General features: G+C 47.7%; 1 protein-coding gene across 1 annotated transcript in view; it reads left to right on the forward strand.

Annotated features, from left to right (window-relative positions):
- MAML3 (mastermind like transcriptional coactivator 3) overlaps positions 1-12,905 on the forward strand; it is a 248,318-nt gene extending 235,413 nt beyond the window's left edge. Inside the window, exons 3-5 of the mRNA XM_080624429.1 lie at positions 6,231-6,470; positions 8,405-8,492; positions 11,807-12,905. Coding sequence (XP_080480555.1) covers positions 6,231-6,470; positions 8,405-8,492; positions 11,807-12,798 — 1,320 coding nt within the window. The 3' untranslated portion in view covers positions 12,799-12,905. The remainder of the gene's footprint in view (positions 1-6,230; positions 6,471-8,404; positions 8,493-11,806) is intronic.
- The last annotated feature ends 5,613 nt before the right edge of the window (positions 12,906-18,518 follow it).

An 18,518-nucleotide genomic window follows, 5' to 3' on the forward strand; every position in this document is an offset into this window, starting at 1 on the left:
CAGAAATGAAGAAAGTAGTCCCTGTGATGAACAAACAAAAATACACAGGAGTAATAGTCTGACAGATCCTGTTTGTTCTGTGGAAAGACTAAACTGTATTGAAAACAGAGGGAGGAGAAATGCAGGCAAAGGGAGGTGAAAGGAAAACAAATTGGCTGCATGCAGAGGTCTGGTGTCAAACGTCAGAGGGATCTTGTTCTCTCAGATACTTGTATGAAAGACCATAGCAACCAGGGGCCCGGGGAGAAAGGAGAGGGGAGGTTGGTAGCCCCTCCCTGAGACTGCATGACAGAGGAAACAGGTAAAGCAATGCGCTCTGCAGAGCCTGCTGCCGGAGTCAGAGCTGTAAACCTGGCAAATTCCATCCCTTCAGCCTAGCTGAACACTAGCTCTTTCCAGGCAAAATAAAGTCTGAAATGAATGGGTTTGTAATTCCTTTAGTCTGTCAGGTGGTACCGTTCTGCGAAAGGTGGCTTTGCCTTGGGCAGCCTGATTTAGAGAGAGGATTAAGATCCCCGCCAGACACAATAAGTAACAACATTACAAGGAATTGAATACAAATATTTGGGGGGAAATATAGGAACGTGCTTTCAGGCTGTTCTGAAAACAGCAGGCAGAGGTGATGCTTTACTGTGACATAGTCTATGGAAATGGAGCCATATTTTTGATCCCAGTAATAGGTTGAAGAGCCTCTTTTATAACACAGGTACACAAAACAGGCATGCAGTACCACGATAAATGAGCAGTGCCTGTGAGCCTGACATCAGCATGGGGCAGGAGGAGCAGCAGCAGAGGACTGTTCTATCTTGTACATCGCAGGGCATTAGTCGCACCACTAAGTTGTGTTTATCCAGAAGGGCTGTCATCCTTGAAGGCATCAGAACATGGAGATCTGCCATTTCTGATGGGTAATGAAATCATAGTGTAAAAATTTGATTCTTCTTTCTGATTCAAGTCTGTCTCCAACTTCCAGCCCTCATGTCTAGTTCTGCCTCTTTCACTGGGTAGAAGAACCCTTTAAAGGATTTAATCCCTCGTGAAAGTATTCTTATATGCCATGGTCAAAGCAGCTCTCAGTTTTCTTTGTGGCAAGCTAAATGGTTTGAGCTCTTTAAGTGCAGACACTTTCTGCCTCAAATCATTGTGTCTTTTTCTGCTCTGACTCTAAAATATTGATGTCTGTTGTGTACATTTTTCTAGTATCGTTCTTCTCATGCACTGTGCAGGATAGGGCACCTCCTGGCTTCTATTTGCTCTTTCATTTTTTATATATTCCAGGACTGCATTAGATCACATACCACAGAATGGCACCATGAATTTACATCCAATTGTCTATTTTGCATATTAAGACCTTTCTTTCAAGTCTCTGCTTCCCTCAGCTTTTTGGGAAATGCTTTGTTCCCAGGCACAGAATACGCATCTTCTGTCGATTGCCTGGAACAGCCCCTTTTCCCTGGAGTCTGGCTCTGCCCCCAAGCCTACAGCAGGAGCAGAGCTGCCTCACCATGTGCAAGGGCTCTCATCATCAGATAAGTAGCCTTGGCCAGGCCCTGTCTGCACTTACCCGCACCCAGCTCTCGGGGCATCAGCTGGTGGTCGTTCAGCTTGTTCTGAAAGAAAATTGTGTGATTGCTTTTAGCTGTACTTGAGAGATTGAATGATGAGATGGAATAAATCACTGCATGGTAAGGAAGATGCATATAAGATTTGAGACAAAGAGGAAAATACTTTTTCCACTCCCTTTAGTTCTCTTTTTAAAGTCACTTATATTTACGGTGCATAACTGTGTATATATGCCTACACACCACCTCCTGAACTCCTGCGGATGATCCCCTCCAGTAGATCCCTGGAAATACACTGGGAGGACACAGGATTTATCCTCCTGTTCCTGAACTAAGCATCAGATAGTCAACAGAGGGCAACTCCTGTGTAGGCATTAACTAAACAGACAGATCCCTACAAAAGTTCATCTTACTGGGTGCTCTGCAACTATACAAACCCACCAGACGTGTTATGCTGCCCATTTGGAAATTGTGGCTCTTTTTTGGCTTTGTGAAGGGCAGCTTGGCTCTTTCAACACCAGGTTTTGCTCGCAGGGGTTGAATTTGTGATTCTGTCCCTGGGCTGCTCTAAAAGCAAGTGGCTGAGGGTCCCTGGGAGGCTTAGCCAGGGTCAGTGCATGTGTTGAACTTGTTCTGCAGCATGGTCAGTCACAGGCAGAGGCCGTGGCACCTTTCCCCCTTGTGTAACCTCTCGGCTTCCCCTGCTCCTCAGTGAGCACCTTGCTACAAAGCTGCAGCTTCGCTGGTTCCAACCGGAGCACGTGTAACTCTGCATGAGCCACCATTATCAAGACAGAGCTGTTTGCAGCCTGCAAGTAGCACACAGTGGCTTTGGGTGTTGCTGAAAATAGCCAGCATGAAAAATCAGGAGTCACACTGTGCCATTTTCCCAGTGTAACAGGCTGATGAGAGGCAGGCTGAAAATATGGCATATTTCCCATTCCAGGACATCTTGTCACTCTCCTGGGGGACTACGTACCTACACCCATGCAGGGCATCCCTGGATGAACAGGGCCCTCAGGGAAAGAGCTGGGTTGTCCCCTTGCTGCTGTGGATCCCCGGGGGATCCCTCCCAAGCAGCGGCAGCCTGAGTCATGCAGTGAGTCAGGCTGTGGGCATGGGCTGATGCGGAGGTGATGTGCAGCCAGGAGCCGGTGAGCTGGTAAGGGTGTCTGGAGAGTGAAGAGGCAGCAGTGTCAGTGCATGGAGAAAAGAAAAGACAGAAGCAGAGCAGAGGGTGTAGGAAGGAAAAGTTGTGGCTGGCAGTGTTCAAGGCCAGGTTTAATGGGGCTTTGAGCCACCTGATCTTAGTAGAAAGTGTCACTACCTGTAGCAGGGGGGTTGGAACTGGATGAGCTTTAAGGTCTCTTCCAATTCTAATCACTGTCTGAGAAAGGAACAGCAGGGAATGAGGAGGAGGAGCAGGAGGTCTAGGGGCAGGAAGGCTCAGGGTGCAGCAAGAGGATAAGGAGCTGGCAGGCAGAGCAGGAGCAGAGTTGTCAGTGGAGCTTGGGTTAGTTCGGTTTTGAAGCTCTATGACTGTGTAACTGCTGTGCTTAGCCAGAGTTGCCTGACTCGGTGCTTTGGTCCCATGGTAAGACTGCATCTGGGCTGGAGCAGACAAGGTTTGTAAGAGGTGGCTACATAGAGCCCGGTGTTGCTTTTTTCATTGCCAGTTCACAGCCGCACACATGTATCCCCAGCCCACTTCCAGGCTTCACGTCGTGCTGGACCTCCAGCAGGCAAAGTGGGAGGAGGGTGGGCAGCTGAACAGCCTTCGAGCCCACATGGCCCCGTGTCACTGCTGTGACAGGGCAGGGCTGTGTAACTCCCCGTTGGAGGTTCACAGCTCCTGGTAAAGGGCTCTGCTCCCAGGGGCGAGGAAGCATTTTCATGCCTGTGGAGACCTTTTGCCTGGGCTGTGCTCCCGTTTCCAGGAGACACAACGCAGGGCTGCTCCCAGTGATGTCAGCGTGGCCTTTCATCATCGGCTGGGAAGAGCTTTTGCCAAAAGAAATGGAAAGGAGGAGAAATATGCCAGGAGGGAGGGTGGTATTCTGGCTTGATGGAGAAGGCTTGGCTTTAAACCTGTTATTAAAACTGGAAGCAGGAAGTTTTTGCTGTGAGTAGGTAAACTCTTGTACCTTGAAAAGACTAAACACACGAGGCTGGAAGTAACACCTTTGTGCTAATCCTCGTGTTTCCTCCAGCTGCTGCATGGGGCTCATGTCAGCTGGCCCAGCTTCTTTCAAAGCTTTCTTCCTTTTCAAGCTCTGGGATTAGTTGACAGTGTAATACGATACAGGATGCAGTGCATTACTGTGGGCTGCATGTGTCCCTCAGCCATACCTGTGTGGGCATAAGAGCCAGGACAGTAGTTCTGCAATGAGGTTGTTGTGAAGGTGATTTAGGGAGAATTTTGGCTCAGCTGTGCTCTGAGGCTGGGTAGAGGAAGCTCCGAGTGGTGTCACTTCACAGCGTGCCCTTTGGATCCTTTGGTTCCCCCTCCCTTCTCTTTTTCCTTGTAGTGGCTGCAGCAAAGGCTCTATTATTTGGCAGTGTGGCATCGCTTTTGTCTATAAATGGAAGCAGTTGGCCCACCTCCCAGTATAACACAAGATAGTCCTGTGCATCAGTTATGCAATCTGCAGCTTGATGACTTCATCAGAAGTCGGGGGAGGGCCAAGAGGTGGTAGGAAAAAGCCTACACCATCAGCTCTGCTGGGGACAACTGATGTCTGCGTGTCCCCCCAGAGCAAGGAAAGTGGGAGCTCAGTGACAGGGGTGGGATCAGGGAGAAGTGGAAGGAGGAACAGGGAGGGACCTTTCAAACCAGAGCAGATGTTAAAACAAGAAGGAATCTAAATACTGGAGAGAGGCCTTTCAGCAGAGAGCCCTTCAGGGAGTATCTGTGCAAAGCAGAGATGTGGACAAATTGTATTTTGCCATTTCCTCAGAAGGGTCCTTGAAAACCTGACCTTCACGCAGAAAGGCTGATTCTAATTTCCCAGGTTATGCTCAAGCACTGATTTTAACCCTTTCACTGACTAGGTTGGGGTGGGTGTCATAAGATTACTTTCCTATATGTTCCAAATCTACACAGTAATTTGCATCACTGAAACTGTGAATGAAGCAGATTAATCTAAACCTCCCACAGGTCCTCTGGCATGTTTTGCGCAACAGATCCTAGAGTGATAGAGGTCCTTCCCATCAAGTTTGTGGGTTTGGATGAGTACCCATTTCTCTAAAACAGAGAGGTTCTAGTGAGCAAATGCTAAGGCCTTACCCAGCCTGGCGGAGAGCGTGCCCAGCAGTGCCCAGGCCTGACAGGGTGCGTGGAGCCAGCCCCATGGTGAGGGTGCCGGCTCTGGAGCTCCAGGTTGCTCACGCTGGGGGGTGCAGAGAGCAAGCATGGCCAGGAGACATGGTGGGGGTAGGCAGTGCCGGGTGCACGGGTGCTGCTGGGTGGGACATAGATGAGAGGAGAAAATCCTTCGGCTCTCTTACAGGAAGGAGCACCCGGAGTAAGGGCTGCGGACCGAGCGCTACACCTGCTGCTTTGTAATAGCGCCACCACCACCCCCCCCCCCCCAGCCGTTATTTCTAAACACGGCCCTAAGCCGCCCGCCCGCGTCTGAGCAAGGACCCCCAAGCAGCGCCAAAGGGCAGCGCTGCGTTCTTGCCTGCCCGGCAGCGGGAAGCCCCCGGCGGCTACGAGGGATACCCCGGGGGCAGGTGTAAGACGCTCCGGGCACCGCTGCAGACCCCCGCGGCCGGGTCCCGCCGCCCCCCGGCTCCCCTCATCCTCCGCGCCGGTCCCCGGGCGGGCCGCGGGCGGGCAGCGACACCTGCCGGCGGGCGGCGGCGCCGGGAGCCCGGGCGGGCACGGTGCTGGGGGAGAACTTGGGCCCCCGCCGACCGGGGAGCTCCCGGCCCCGCCGCAGTCTTGGGTGGGGGGAGGCGGCTGTGCGATCACCTCTGGCCTTGTGGCCCTCCATTTTCGTGGAGCTTCATTTTCGCAGCGCTAAAAGGCAGCAAATTGGATTAGAAACATCAAGAGAAAGCCGGGTGGGTTTAGGGGAAGGTGTCTGGGGCATCACCCGCCTGAGTCCTTTCAGTCACACACTGTTGGTCCGTTGCTGCAGGATGGAAACCTCAAATAAAACACATGATGTGGTTAAATCCTGAGATTCTGGTGCAATATAGGGGGAATTAATGCTGCCAGCTCCTGCTATTCGTTTTGTGTGTCTAAAACCTCAGCTCCTCAGTCCAGAGAACTGTGTGAAACTGCTGCTAGCAAGAAAGGGAAACGGAAAGGGAGAGAAAATACACTTGTCTCCATGATATGGGAGAAAATGTTTAGGAAAACATGACTCTGAAGTTACGTATCCTGAATGGAGATAAACCTAGTACCCGGCTCTATCACTCTGTTATTAATGAGTGGCAAAGTGCTTTTGCTTTATCTGAGAGGGTTTTGCCCTCTGGGAGAGAAGAGGAACCTGCTGGTCAGTCGCTGTGGGCTTGGTCATAAGCATCTTTCCAAGGACTCTTAATTTCTTCAAGCTCTAGTCTTCACCCATAAACTCAATGCTTGTTCTTAATGAGCCTTTATTTCTGTTGCCTATGGAACACTGTGAGTAATAAGGCCTTCTCTCTCTCTTTGCACAGGAGCAGCATCAAGTGGGGTTGTCCCGGACCACGGGGCCTATGCAGCCTTCTGTCCCACCCGGCTCCAGCAGCGTGGTCACAGGCACGAGCTCTGGGGGTCCCTTCCTAGGAAACCAACCTCAAGCAGCCATCATGAAGCAGATATTGATTGAGCAGAGGGCCCAGCTCCATGTGATAGAACAGCAGAAACAACAGTTTCTAAGAGAGCAAAGGCAGCAGCAGCAGCTTCTGGCGGAGCAGGTACAGTACCCATTTGTCTCAGGTGCTGCAGTGCATGCTGGTGTTTGAGCATGAGCACTCCAGACAGTGCAATGCCAGTGCTTCCTTCTGTGTTTGGTAGTGCTCTCTCTGTAGCTCTCATCGTGGTATTTCAGTGAATGTTTTCAAAGAGGCATCTGTCTCAGGCCTATCATTAGCTTGGCAAATATTACCCATGTTCCCAGGGGTGAGCTTGACAGTCACATGGGATTTTAGACACTGGAAAAGTTAGCTCCAAGGGGAATGGCTTTAAACTGAAAGAAGGTAGATCCAGATTAGACATTAGAAAAAATTTCTTCACCATGACAGTGGTGAGGCACTGGCACAGGTTGCCCAGAGGAGCTGTGGCTGCCCCATCCCTGGCAGTGTTCAAGGACAGGTTGGATGTGGCTTGGAGCAACCTGGTCTAGTGGAAGGTGTCCCTGCCTATGGCAAGGGGGGATGGAACCAGATGATCCCCTGTTGTGGAATGAACTCAGTCGGAGATCAATGTGATCAGACAAAAGGCGTTTATTCTAAAAACACTAGTTCTTTATATACTATTTCTTAAAGTTGCTTACAATAACTTGGCCCATTGTGATTGGATACATATCTTTAAGGCCCTTAACAACTAACGTATAATTGGTTAAGCACAGGTGTGAGAACCTGACCTTCAAAGTTTTCCAACAGTCCTCAATTTAGCAACTCAGTGAATTCCAGCTCCTTCTTATCTTGCTGGGATTGTTACTCCCAGCGCCTCACTCCCATCCTCCTTCACCTTTAGTTGTCCCTTGGTTCATGTCAAACTCCACGTAGGCACTTGCTGAGCTGGGTATGTGGCCGTTCTTTGCCAGAAAATCATCCACAATCCCCCGTCATGGATGAGGCCCATTCAAGGGCATAAACCCAAGAGCCAGTCACGGGCTTGGCTGCTGAAGGCAAACCTGAAGGTGTTGAAGAAAATATAAGGCTGAGGCTGGCAAGTGTGCTGAGGTAGATGAAAAGAAACAGTCACACTGTTCAGGCTCCTAACTTTTGGGTGTTTTGTGCCTAACAAGGTTCCCTTTACCTTTCTGATAACACATATTTATGAACATAGGGATTAGTACTTGCTTCTTTCCCATCTTTGCTGTTCTCTTACTTCCATTGCACATCCTTGGTTTTGGACACAATGTTTGTACAGCTGCAGATGAAGCACCAAGACGTGTCCTTTCAGTAAGTGCTTAGTTGAGTATACCCTAGGCTTTGAAAGCTCTGGTAAACACACTCTCTGTTTTTATAATCAGCCCTTGATTCTGTTTTAGATGCATAAGTATTCATAGCAAATAACCACAGAGGAGCAGTGTGGGCTGGATCAAGGGAAGGAGGCATTTTACAATTACCTGCTCCTCAAATATCATTCCCTGAAGAACAATGGCCTCAATAGCCATTTCTGCTTTGGCTCAGGGCTGATCCTAGGCTGCAGTGCTGAGGTCAGGATGCATTACTCCTTGCAACCGAGTGTTTTGAGTGCAGAGGTGGAGGAAAGTCTTGTCCCAGGAACACAAATCCCTAGACCTTGGCAGGGCTGGGAGAGGGATAGGGTGTGCGGCTACAGTTGGACCTAGGTGAGCAAACTTAATTCATATCCCTCTCTCTCCTTTCAGCCTGAAGACAGTGAAGTTCACACTGTAGAGGTCAAGATGAAGTGGCTGTAAGCAAGGAGAGATGATGTTAGCCTCAGTGCTTATTCCTTTTTGAACTAAAAGGAGTCTGTGTGCTGAGTAGCCCAAGTGCTCTCAGGAGGACTCTTCAAATGGCTCTGCTTGTCTCTCCAGAGCAGCTTGTTAGATAAGAAACGCGGCGGTTCTGTTGCAATACTTTTGCCACCAGCCCCTTTCGCAGCTCACTAATTAACTATCTTTTTTCTCTGCTCTCTTTCCCTTGTTCATTTCCAGCAGTTGCAGCAGCAGTCACATTTGCCTCGGCAGCACCTGCAGCAACAGCGGAGCCCATATCCAGTGCAACAGGTCAATCAGTTCCAAGGTAAAAGTCAAATTCTTTTTCCTATATTGGAGCCAACGTATTGCCCCTGTAGCGGGCGTGTGAAAGCTCATGTGTTTTGTGGACAACAGGATTTAAGCAGTGTGCCAGAACAGGAAGACAGGCCGTGGCACACTTGCACATACCACGTGTTTTACCAAGGGAGAATGCCCAGGTTTGTGTGTTTAGTTGAGTTTCCAATTTCATCTCTGCTCCCCTCAGCAGGAGCTGCAGTTTTTATTTGACATTAGTTTTGCCTTTTTCACATTTGGATTCTATGGTTTTATCTTGTTTGCCTCAACTGTCATTATGCTCTTTTTCTTTCCCAGCTAGTGTCTCTCACTGTATCCTGGTTTTAGCTCTCTTTATTCCCCACTTTATAGTTTGATGAGCAGAGAATTTCAGAGAGGTCATCCTTATCTGGAGAAGTGACTGATAAATGTGGGAAATATCTGTCAGTGGAATATCTGACATGGAAATGGAGGATTTTAATGAACTCAATAAAGCTCAAAGAGTATTCAGTGTGTTCACAGATAACTGAATAATGTAAGTATAGTCATTTTGGCTTAGAAAAGTAAGTTAATTCTGAGCTTTTTTAGGTGCAAAGCATCAGCTAAATGTTTTCACTAACCATGGATTCTAAATAGACATGAAGAAAACACGCACCTGCGCTGTGTAGTCATGATAGTGTCATGTAACTGCAAGAGAAAACAAGGGACGCAAGCAAACTGCAGTTTTCCTACCCAGAAAGCCAACAGGAAGTCACATCTTTTGCGAGTATATATCAGGGTGGCTCCTTCTAATCGCCTTCTAATTCATATTTGGCAGCATAAATTCTATATAAAATTATTTTTTTCTCCCTAATAATTCATTTGCAAAATCCAAATGTATGTGCACACTGCCACACATTGAGATGCACATGTAAAATCTTTCTGCATTAATGCTTCTTTGAAACCTTGCCTTCATATGTATTATTTAAAAGAAATGGAGAAGAGAGTTTAGGCTAATCTGACAGAGCAAGGAATTAATTTTCATAAATGAGCTGATTTAAATATAAATATTTCACTATTTTTCCTATTTTGTCACAAGGATGTAATCCAGTGCAGTAGGTTATGTGCAAATGAGACCAGAAGGTGGCCCAAAGTCTTAAAATCTGTTGCATCTCTCTTTTAACTACTCCTTGTCTGATCTCCTGTCTCTTATGCCAAACACGATAGTTAATGGAACTAGTGTGTGAACTACTTGCTGGTAGTGACTCCTTTGGAGGTGTTCAACTGCCATTTTCAATTTAAAAATAGCTAGAGGTGCATTATGTAAGGGTTTAACATCACCTGTATCTTCATCACTTGCTGGAGGCACTGTAAAATGAGGCTGCCTCTAATCACAGGAGAAGGAGGTGATCTAAATGAACAAAAATCAAGGGCACTCCAGTGCCAGTCATTATGGAAACAGTTTGCTATCGTGGAAAAAGTAAAAGCTGCCACTCCGTTTGCCCCATTCAAGCAAGATCCAGATAGTGTGTCTTCGTGCTACAAAGTGTTTCATTTATCTGTACACTGGAGCTAAAAGCATTCTCCAGAAGCTTATCCTGCTGTGACAGAAAGGCAGTGTAGCCATCCTGTTCATTATGTGCAAAACTGGAGAAATGGCACTTCCTTTCTTCATTCCCATTTCTCACAGATGCCAAGCCAATGTAAATGACAGGGCCCAGTACTCTCTGTTCTCCACGGATGCTGTCTGTCACCAAGGGACAACACATAGGGACCGAGTTAAGAACACTCAGATTTTGTTGCACAGTTCATGACTCTTAAATCAACCATCTCATATTTACATCTTGCATTTAGTAATGTGTGAGCTGGGTGTAACTGTGTGCCTCATCCTCTCACAGCTTCACCAGCAGGGTATTGTATGTAGTTGAGGATGGTAGTGACTCAAGACCACAATGAACCCATGGCATAATCAGAGCTCCAGTGATTGTTTTTAAATAAAGACAGTAAATACAGAGGGATATTGGCTTCCCAGGAATCAATAGCTCCTGCCACCCCTGAAAGGAAGACACAAGGATGGTTCAGCTATCTGCCACAGTGTGGAATTTAACAAGGTTAGGATTTTCTGGTTTCCCATCACTGGCCTAAGGTGGAGTAAAATGTGCTTATACTATCGATTCACTAATACACTCTCCCTGCTGTAAGTGTCCACAAAAAACAATTTTTCTTCTTTCCATGGACTTAATCAGTAACAATGATATAGAAAATCCATTCATTTATGCCTCCTGAGCTATTAAAAAATTGATTTGCCTTCTGAGCCTGACATTTCCATTTTCAAGGCTTACTTTTGAAAGACAATGGAGATATTTAAGAGAGAGCTTCAAATGGTAAGCTAAAGTTCAGCTGCTTTGCTGCCATTGAAGACCACTGGAAGCTTCCTTGCTTGCTAGAAGCTGAATTAGGCTTATCTGAAGAAGATAAGTGCTACTGAATTACAGTGTGGATGCAACTTTGAAGTCTTAGGGACTAATTTTTTCATGGGGGAGGGTGCACATTGTCACTGGTCCTGGATGGAAAAATACACACAAAAGGAAAGAATCAGGTTTACTTTTGAAAGGGCACTTTGACTCCCAGGTCACTTCTTAAAACTAATCTCTGGTGCTAGTGAGGTAAGAGAAAGGCAGGCCTGTTTTGACGCTGCTTCTTCTGTGTCTGTCTAGCTCAGGCACCTGAGCAGTTATCATTAGGGAGGCAACCACGGCTGTAATCATGCACTTGTGCTGCCTCAATTCTTCAAGAATCTGAAGCCATGAATCCCTTTGGGTGCATATCCCCAAATTGTCATAATTGAGAATTACTTAGAGAGTAAATCAGTGGCCTTTTAACCTTGCCAGCCTCATTTTAGGCCTTAAGGGAAATAAGCCTACTCGCCTGCATCGATGGTATTCTCTGCTGAGCAGCGTCCTGCTTCACGAGTTGAATACATAACACAAGCAGTGATTCTTGCTTAGGGTAGCACTTGAGCTGTTTTGGCTGTTGCCTTCAAGGAGAGGGGACCTGTCAGGTCAGGACAGAGGCTGCAGCCAGTGTGAGGTGGGGAACGCATCACCTCTGAAATGCAACTAACATTAGGCAGCAAGCATACCTCCCAACAATGGATAACCTTCTAGCTCTGCTAACCTCCATGAGAAACAATAACTTCTTCACTCAGAAAGTACAGCCATCTGAAATCCTACTGTGGTGCAGAAGGCTCCTACAGATTCTCTCTTATCGTTAATTAAGATTTACAGGGTTGTGTTTTTTAATTCCCTGCCTCCCTTTTTGGTGTAGGTTCTCCCCAGGATATAGCAGCTGCAAGAAACCAGGCAGCGCTCCAGAGCATGAGGACATCCCGAATGATGGCGCAGAATGTGAGCATGATGGCAATGGGTCCCTCCCAGAGTGCAAGCACGCTGCCCTCGACCGCAGGCCAGTCAGACATGGGCATGGCTCCTTACAGCAACACTTCTTCCAGCCAGCCGGGAATGTACAGTATGAGCACAGGGATGAGCCAAATGTTGCAGCACCCAAACCAAAGTGGCATGAACATGGCACATAACGCAGGCCAGGGAACAAGGCAGCCTGCCTCCGGACAAGCGGTGGGAATGGTCGGCAATTTTGGTCAGAACATGCTGGTAAACTCTGCTCTTCCCCAGCACCAGCAGCAGATGAAAGGAGCTGGAGGCCAGGTCTTACCCAGGCCGCAAGCACCACGACTTCAAAACCTGATGGGGACTGTTCCTCAGGGAACACAAAACTGGCAGCAGCGAGGCTTGCAAGGTATACCTGGAAGGACTAGCAGTGAAATGGGGCCCTTCAATAATGGCACAACGTACCCGATGCAGTCTGGGCAGCCGCGGCTGTCCAAGCACCACTTCCCACAAGGGCTTAATCAGACAGTTGTGGACACAAGTGGAACAGTAAGAGCCCTGAACCCAGCGATGGGGAGACAACTGCTGCAACCACTACCTGGGCAACAAGGCACTGGCCAGGCAAGGCCGATGATGATGCCTGCAATAAGCCAAGGGGTCCCCACGATGTCTGGCTTTAGTCAGACTCCGACGCAGCAAATGCCAGGTGGTAACTTTGCTCAGAGCGGCCCAGGGCAGGCCTACGAGAGGAATCCCACTCAGGACTTATCTTACAACTACAGTAATGAAGGAGCAGGGGGGTCGTTCTCCAGTTTAGCAGAGGGCGCAGACCTCGTGGACTCCATCATTAAAAGCGGACCAGGGGATGAGTGGATACAAGAACTTGATGAGTTGTTCGGAAACCCCCAGTGAATGGGCTTGTATAGTCTGGAGCTTTGGTTGTTCCATCTGAAAAAGCAGAGAGAGCTGGATGTCTCCCCATCCTTGGATTGTTGGGGGTTTTGTTTGAATTGGTTTGGTCTGGGGTTGTTTTGTTTTCTGTTGTTATTTAATTGTGCAAACTGAGCTGATCTGTAGCCAACTTTGGAAGATTCAGGGGATGATGAAAACCTCAGCATCCCAAGACTTCCACCAAGCAACCTGTGTTGCGTGGCAGCACCCACTGTGTGTGTGGGGAGCAGGGGGCAGGATGGGGAAACTGGAAAAGCCAGTTGATGCCTCTGGTTGGGAAAATGTGTTATTTCCCACTGAAACAAGGCTTCGTTGCACAGTGGTGTGGAGTGGTCCCGATCTCTCCCACCTCATGTAGCTGTAAACACTGCAGCTTCCAGGGGAGCAGATGATAACAGGCAGGAGCAAAGCCTAAAGATGTCCATGGGTGATTGCACAGGCCCTGGTTGGAAACAGGTTTAATCCCAGGAGCAGGCAGGTCTTGGTGAGCCATAGCCAGGCCCACAAGGCTGGCTCTGGGCTGTCACAAGGAGATGTGAAGCACACACTTGTCAAACCTAAACAGTCACAGGGAGGTCACCATTTTTGCTGCAGAGTGATAAAAATCTAATAAAGGTGTAGGAGAACATGAATTTGGCAGGACGGTAAGGACAGTTTGGTTATGGGACTGCTGCTGGATATGGCTTAGGTGGGTGGGTTAACTTAATGAGCTGCTTAGTCCCCTTGGGACTCACAATAGTGCTTCCTTGTGAGACCACTTTGGCATGTATCTGTTGCCTGGGGATGCAGAACAGCAGCTATGAGTGGTGTTGGAGGGCTAAGAGGTACCAAGAGACATCAGCTCAGGTCCTAAGCAGGTCAGTCTCTCTCCCTCCTCCCTCCCCAGTATGTTTTCAGTTCACTTCCTTCCCTTATGCTTCAGTGTAAAGCAAGGTGAGTTGGCTGCATTTTATTCAGGTGAGCAACAACTGCCACAAAGGGGTAGGCAGGGGAGGAGAAAACAGGCAAAAGAAACTGTACAGGGAGGGTTTGGCACATGGAATGAGTTCCTCTTCTTCTCTTGAAAAGTGCAAGTTTGGCAGGCAGGATTATCCTGGGATATGTGGGCTATCAATGTGGCATTATATGCAACCTGAAATCAGTTTTAAACAGATTTTTGGTTTAATCTCTCTGGTTTGCTGGAGTAACGTTCACTGCAGTATTTGAAGAACAGTAACCAATGAAGGACTACTGTAAAGATCATTGACGAATGAGTAAAATCATTGATGTAGTTATTAAAAACATGGGGTCTGCCCAAATAAGCTGTTAGGTAATAGCGATGTATTCACTATCTCCACTGTGTGGACCAGTGCTGAGCAGCACTACAATGAAGTTGTGATACATCTTGCACACTGAGGCGCCAGCCATTCTGAATGTCTAAAGCAGCAGTTCCCAAGCTGCAGCCCAAGGCCAAGGTAAGCTGTCCTCCAAAACCGACCACCTTGCTAGTGTTTCCAACTGAGAGCTGTTTGCCAGGTTATGTAGTGGTGCATAAAATGTTAATGTGATCCATAGTCCAAAAAATTTGAGAACCTCTGCCCTAATGTTCGCCTCTGCAAGTCATAAGATGTGCTCTGCAGTGGAAGTGCCTCTGGTACCACTGCCTACAACTACCCAGCTAATGATTACCTCCTTGCGCACTGCTCTGCTTGGGGCTAGCGATGTGAAGTACTGAGCAGCTGAAATCCAGGGATGCTGAGGGGCTTGGCATCCTGTGTTTTCAAGTCCTGCCTTTCCCTGTGGAGCACAGACATGCATCACATTAAAGGAGTGGGAGCAAAATGCGCCTGGAACCATCTCAGCACCCTGTTATGGTGCTCTTTTGTGCAGTAACCCCTTGCAGGGCTTACCTAGGTGAGGAGAAGTGTCTTTTAAATGCTATAATGTAGACAGGACAAGCTGCACTTTTTAAAATGCTTTAGTTACATCTGTTTTAGCTAACCCCTTTTTAAAACACAGCATGTGGACCTGTTCCAGTTCCTGCTGAAGATAATAGAGGTCTTCCTGTCCACTGCTTCAGCAGGAGCCAGGGCAGCCCCTAATTCAGTGAAGGAGAGCACCAGCCACAGTTTTCAGTCCACCTTGTGGGTAAGCGCCTCTTGGTGGATGGAAGAAACAGGCAAAGGAGAGAAACGGTACCCTGAGGGGATGAGGGCATTGTGTGTGTGTGTCTGTGTGAGCGTGTGGGTGAAAGGAGTGATGGGCTGGTGTGGCACTACCTGTCCTGTGTGGCAGAGGTGTGCCAGGATGAGGAGGCAGGGAGCCAACAGCACTGAGGCTGGCACAGCATCCCTTCCTCGGGTGCCAGCGATCAGGGGTCGCCTGCCAGCACAGAGCTGCGCAGTGCGGGGTTAGAAACACACAACCACCAAGTGCAAATCCACGTGTGTCAGGAAGATACGGGCTTTGGTGAATAAATGGTGATGAAGACTGAGTCTCTGTTGTCTTTGTAAAGCTTCCTCCAAATACTCCGTACCGGGACCAACTACTAGAGAGGTAGATTTTATTAGATTTGGGGTTGGGTTTTTTTTTTTTCCTTTCTTACTATGGTGCTGATGTATATGTAATGTTAAAAAAAAAATAAAAGTTATTTGTAAATATGTTTTTACAATTCTACAGATATCACTGGGTCTACTATCTGTAAAATATATACATATAAAAATATATATATATACTGTTTGTTTAAAATAGAGTATTTTTATTTCATTCCTTAACTCATCCTTACTGCAGTGGTATTGCACTTCAGATGACATCTAATTACTAATTTGTACTGTATCCCTGACAGCAACTTGCTCCATTTTACTCAGATTTTTCTAGTTTTCTGTTTTTACTTTGTACGTTAAGCATTGCTTATTTCCTCTTAAGACCTGTACAGAGCTCTGGAAATGTAGAGAAAGACCTGATGTTAACATACCACTTTTAAAGAAAAACAAAACAAAACAAAAAAAGAACACCCAAATAAAAGATGGTTATCTGACTCATCTACCAGGCTGGCTTATAGGGTCATCTCTCTCCCCACTCCTGCGTCACAGTGGGTGATGTTCTGGGGGGAGGAGGGAAGCCAGCTCCACAGCTGCCTCACTGCACCCTGAAAAGCCGCCCTTGCCTGCCCAGAGTCAAGATGTTACAGGCAGGGTACAGCCTGTGCCGGGCACACTGGAGCAGCTCACAACACCGAGAGCCCAGGAGGCAGGAGTCCTCTCCCTGAGATCTGGGGAGGGGAAGTGGGGGGGAAGAAAGGTGCAGGGTTGGATGTAGAAGTTGGAAAGAAGAGATGGGGGAACTGAGGGAGTGTGAAGATACGTGCTTAGCTCCCTGCCTTCCTCTACTACAGTGTGAGAACTGTGTTGACAGAAGCCCTTTGGAAAGTGCATTAGACCTGTTGAATTTATATAAATTAAGATAAATATGCTGTCTGGCCTTCAAGGCTCAACACTGACTGCTCTGTATCTCCAGCCTGCCAGGGAGTCATGGGGAATCAGGCACTGGATCTCTGTTTGCACAGCTTGCTCTTCAGGATGTTAGTGGGGCTTGGTTCCATGTAACACCTTTAAGGTGAGCCTCCTCTTCCCTCCTTAGTGTCAGTCCTTTATCATCCATTCTAGATGTGGAAAACAGGATAAAAGAAGGAGGCTGGCACAGATCAGAGCAGTTTGCCAGAGCTTCTCCTCAGCATGTGCTGGCAGATGCCTTGCTGAGAAAAGATGCTTTCAGCAAGGAGGCCCCTAAGTACTGACTGGCTTTGAAGCTGCAGCAGGGACCACCATCGTTTCTGACTGTGACTGACAGATGAACATTTGCATCAACTCACAGTGTATGCTGAGTGTGCAGCCTGACACTGACTCCTCCATCTGCAGGCAGGAAATGGTGTGGCTCTCACTAGAGTTAAACTCAGTGCTGGATCTGACAGCATCCATTTGTTACAGGTGTATTTTGTCTTTAATTATAGAGGAGTCAGTCTTCAAAACTTCTGCATTGTAGGCATTCTGTCCTGGCTTAGTGGGGAAAAAGACTCAGAAGACAGGTGGGATCCTCAGCTCTGGGCTGACTTCTGCCCTCTTGTTAGCTGGTGCAGCTCCTAAAACATTAGGTTCATGTTTCTTCCCAGCACTCCAGCTTTGTGCTGCTGAATGGTGCTTTGCAGCCTCACACCTGCATTTCTTGGCATGTAACATTGTCCCTGTGTGACAGCAGTTTATTCCTTTCTATGGAATAGGACAGAACAGCACACACTAGACTAGTAGATGGGAAATGGCAAGCTGTCTATAAACATGCCAGACCACTACAGCAGGTAAGCTTGGAATGGGATAACTTCAGAGGCAAAGACATATTTGATTACAGCTAGCCACCTCTGGGCCTCCTCTAGTGGATATTTCATGCCTGTTGGGTAGTTTGGGCTTCTGTCTTGGTTTCGATTGCGGCGGCAGCACTTTCTGCTGCCAAGGACCATCTGACAGCACCACTGGCAGGTGAGCAGGTGGATTTTTTGTCTTTCAGCCCATACAAGGAAAGGCAGTGGAAGTATTCCTGGTGATTTCTGTGGTGGTTAAATCTGGCCCTGTCGTGCTTTCTCCGTGGAGGTAAGTACTGGAGGGTTGCCCTTTCGGCGGCTCTATCAGCTCCAGCCTGTTCACCACCATGATCTGTCTTTTTCCCCTTGGCAGACATTATTGAACCTAAGTTTTGCACCTTTGCACTTGTTTCATTCTATTGTTTCAAATGTCGTTTCAGCCTTTGCCACCTGCAGGCACTCAGTTGTGTCTTTTAATCACAACCTGTTTCATTTGAAAGGTTATTACGAACCTGATCCAACACAACCATTTTCTGGTCAGGTTATCAATGTCAATATGCTTTAAGAAAGACCATAAATATATTTAGGTTCGATATTAGGAAGAAGTTCTTCACTGTAAGGGTGGTGAGGCCCTAGAATTAGTTGTCCAGAGAAGGTGTGGATACCCTATCCCTGGCAGTGTTCAAGGCCAGGCTGGACGGGGCTTGGAGCAGTCTTGTCTAGTGAATGGCAGGGAGGTTGGAACTGAGTGAGCTTTAAGGTCCCTTGCAACACAAACCATGATTCTGTGATTCAATGATGTTCATCATATTGACCTGACTGAACACCACTATAATTGTGCAGTATTTTGGCCAAATCATGTCTTCAGTGGCATGACGAGGAAAATCTCTGCCTGCTGGCCCTAGCATGACTATATTCGACATTGCCTAAATAGTTGGAGTTATCAGGAGGTACCAAAACAGGCATGGCCTTGCTTCTCTGTTCTACAAAGTTTAAATTGACCGTCAGCATACTTTGAGCTCATGGTGATAAGCCATGCCTTTCCCCCACTTTAGCAGCAAACTGTTTTCGTAGCCAGTTTGCTTTTCATTGTCATGTTATGATTCCCAGAGCTGTGGCCATGCTGGGATGTTTGTCTAGTCTGTCTCACACCCCAGCCATCTGTGCCTCGGTGGGAGACAATACAGTAGACCCAATTGTTAGGCAAGCATCTGTGCTGCCTTTCTGTCTGAGCTGGCTGTCCCTCTCACAAGTGCTGCTCTGTGGCTACAGCCTGTCTTCAGGAGGCTTTGTGTGAGGACCGGGGTCTGCCTACAGGAGGGCCCCACTTCTACCAGAAGAGTGTTTGAGC

The sequence above is a fragment of the Psittacula echo genome (genome assembly GCF_963264785.1).
Source record: "Psittacula echo genome assembly, chromosome: 1".
Classification (NCBI taxonomy): Eukaryota; Metazoa; Chordata; class Aves; order Psittaciformes; family Psittacidae; genus Psittacula; species Psittacula echo.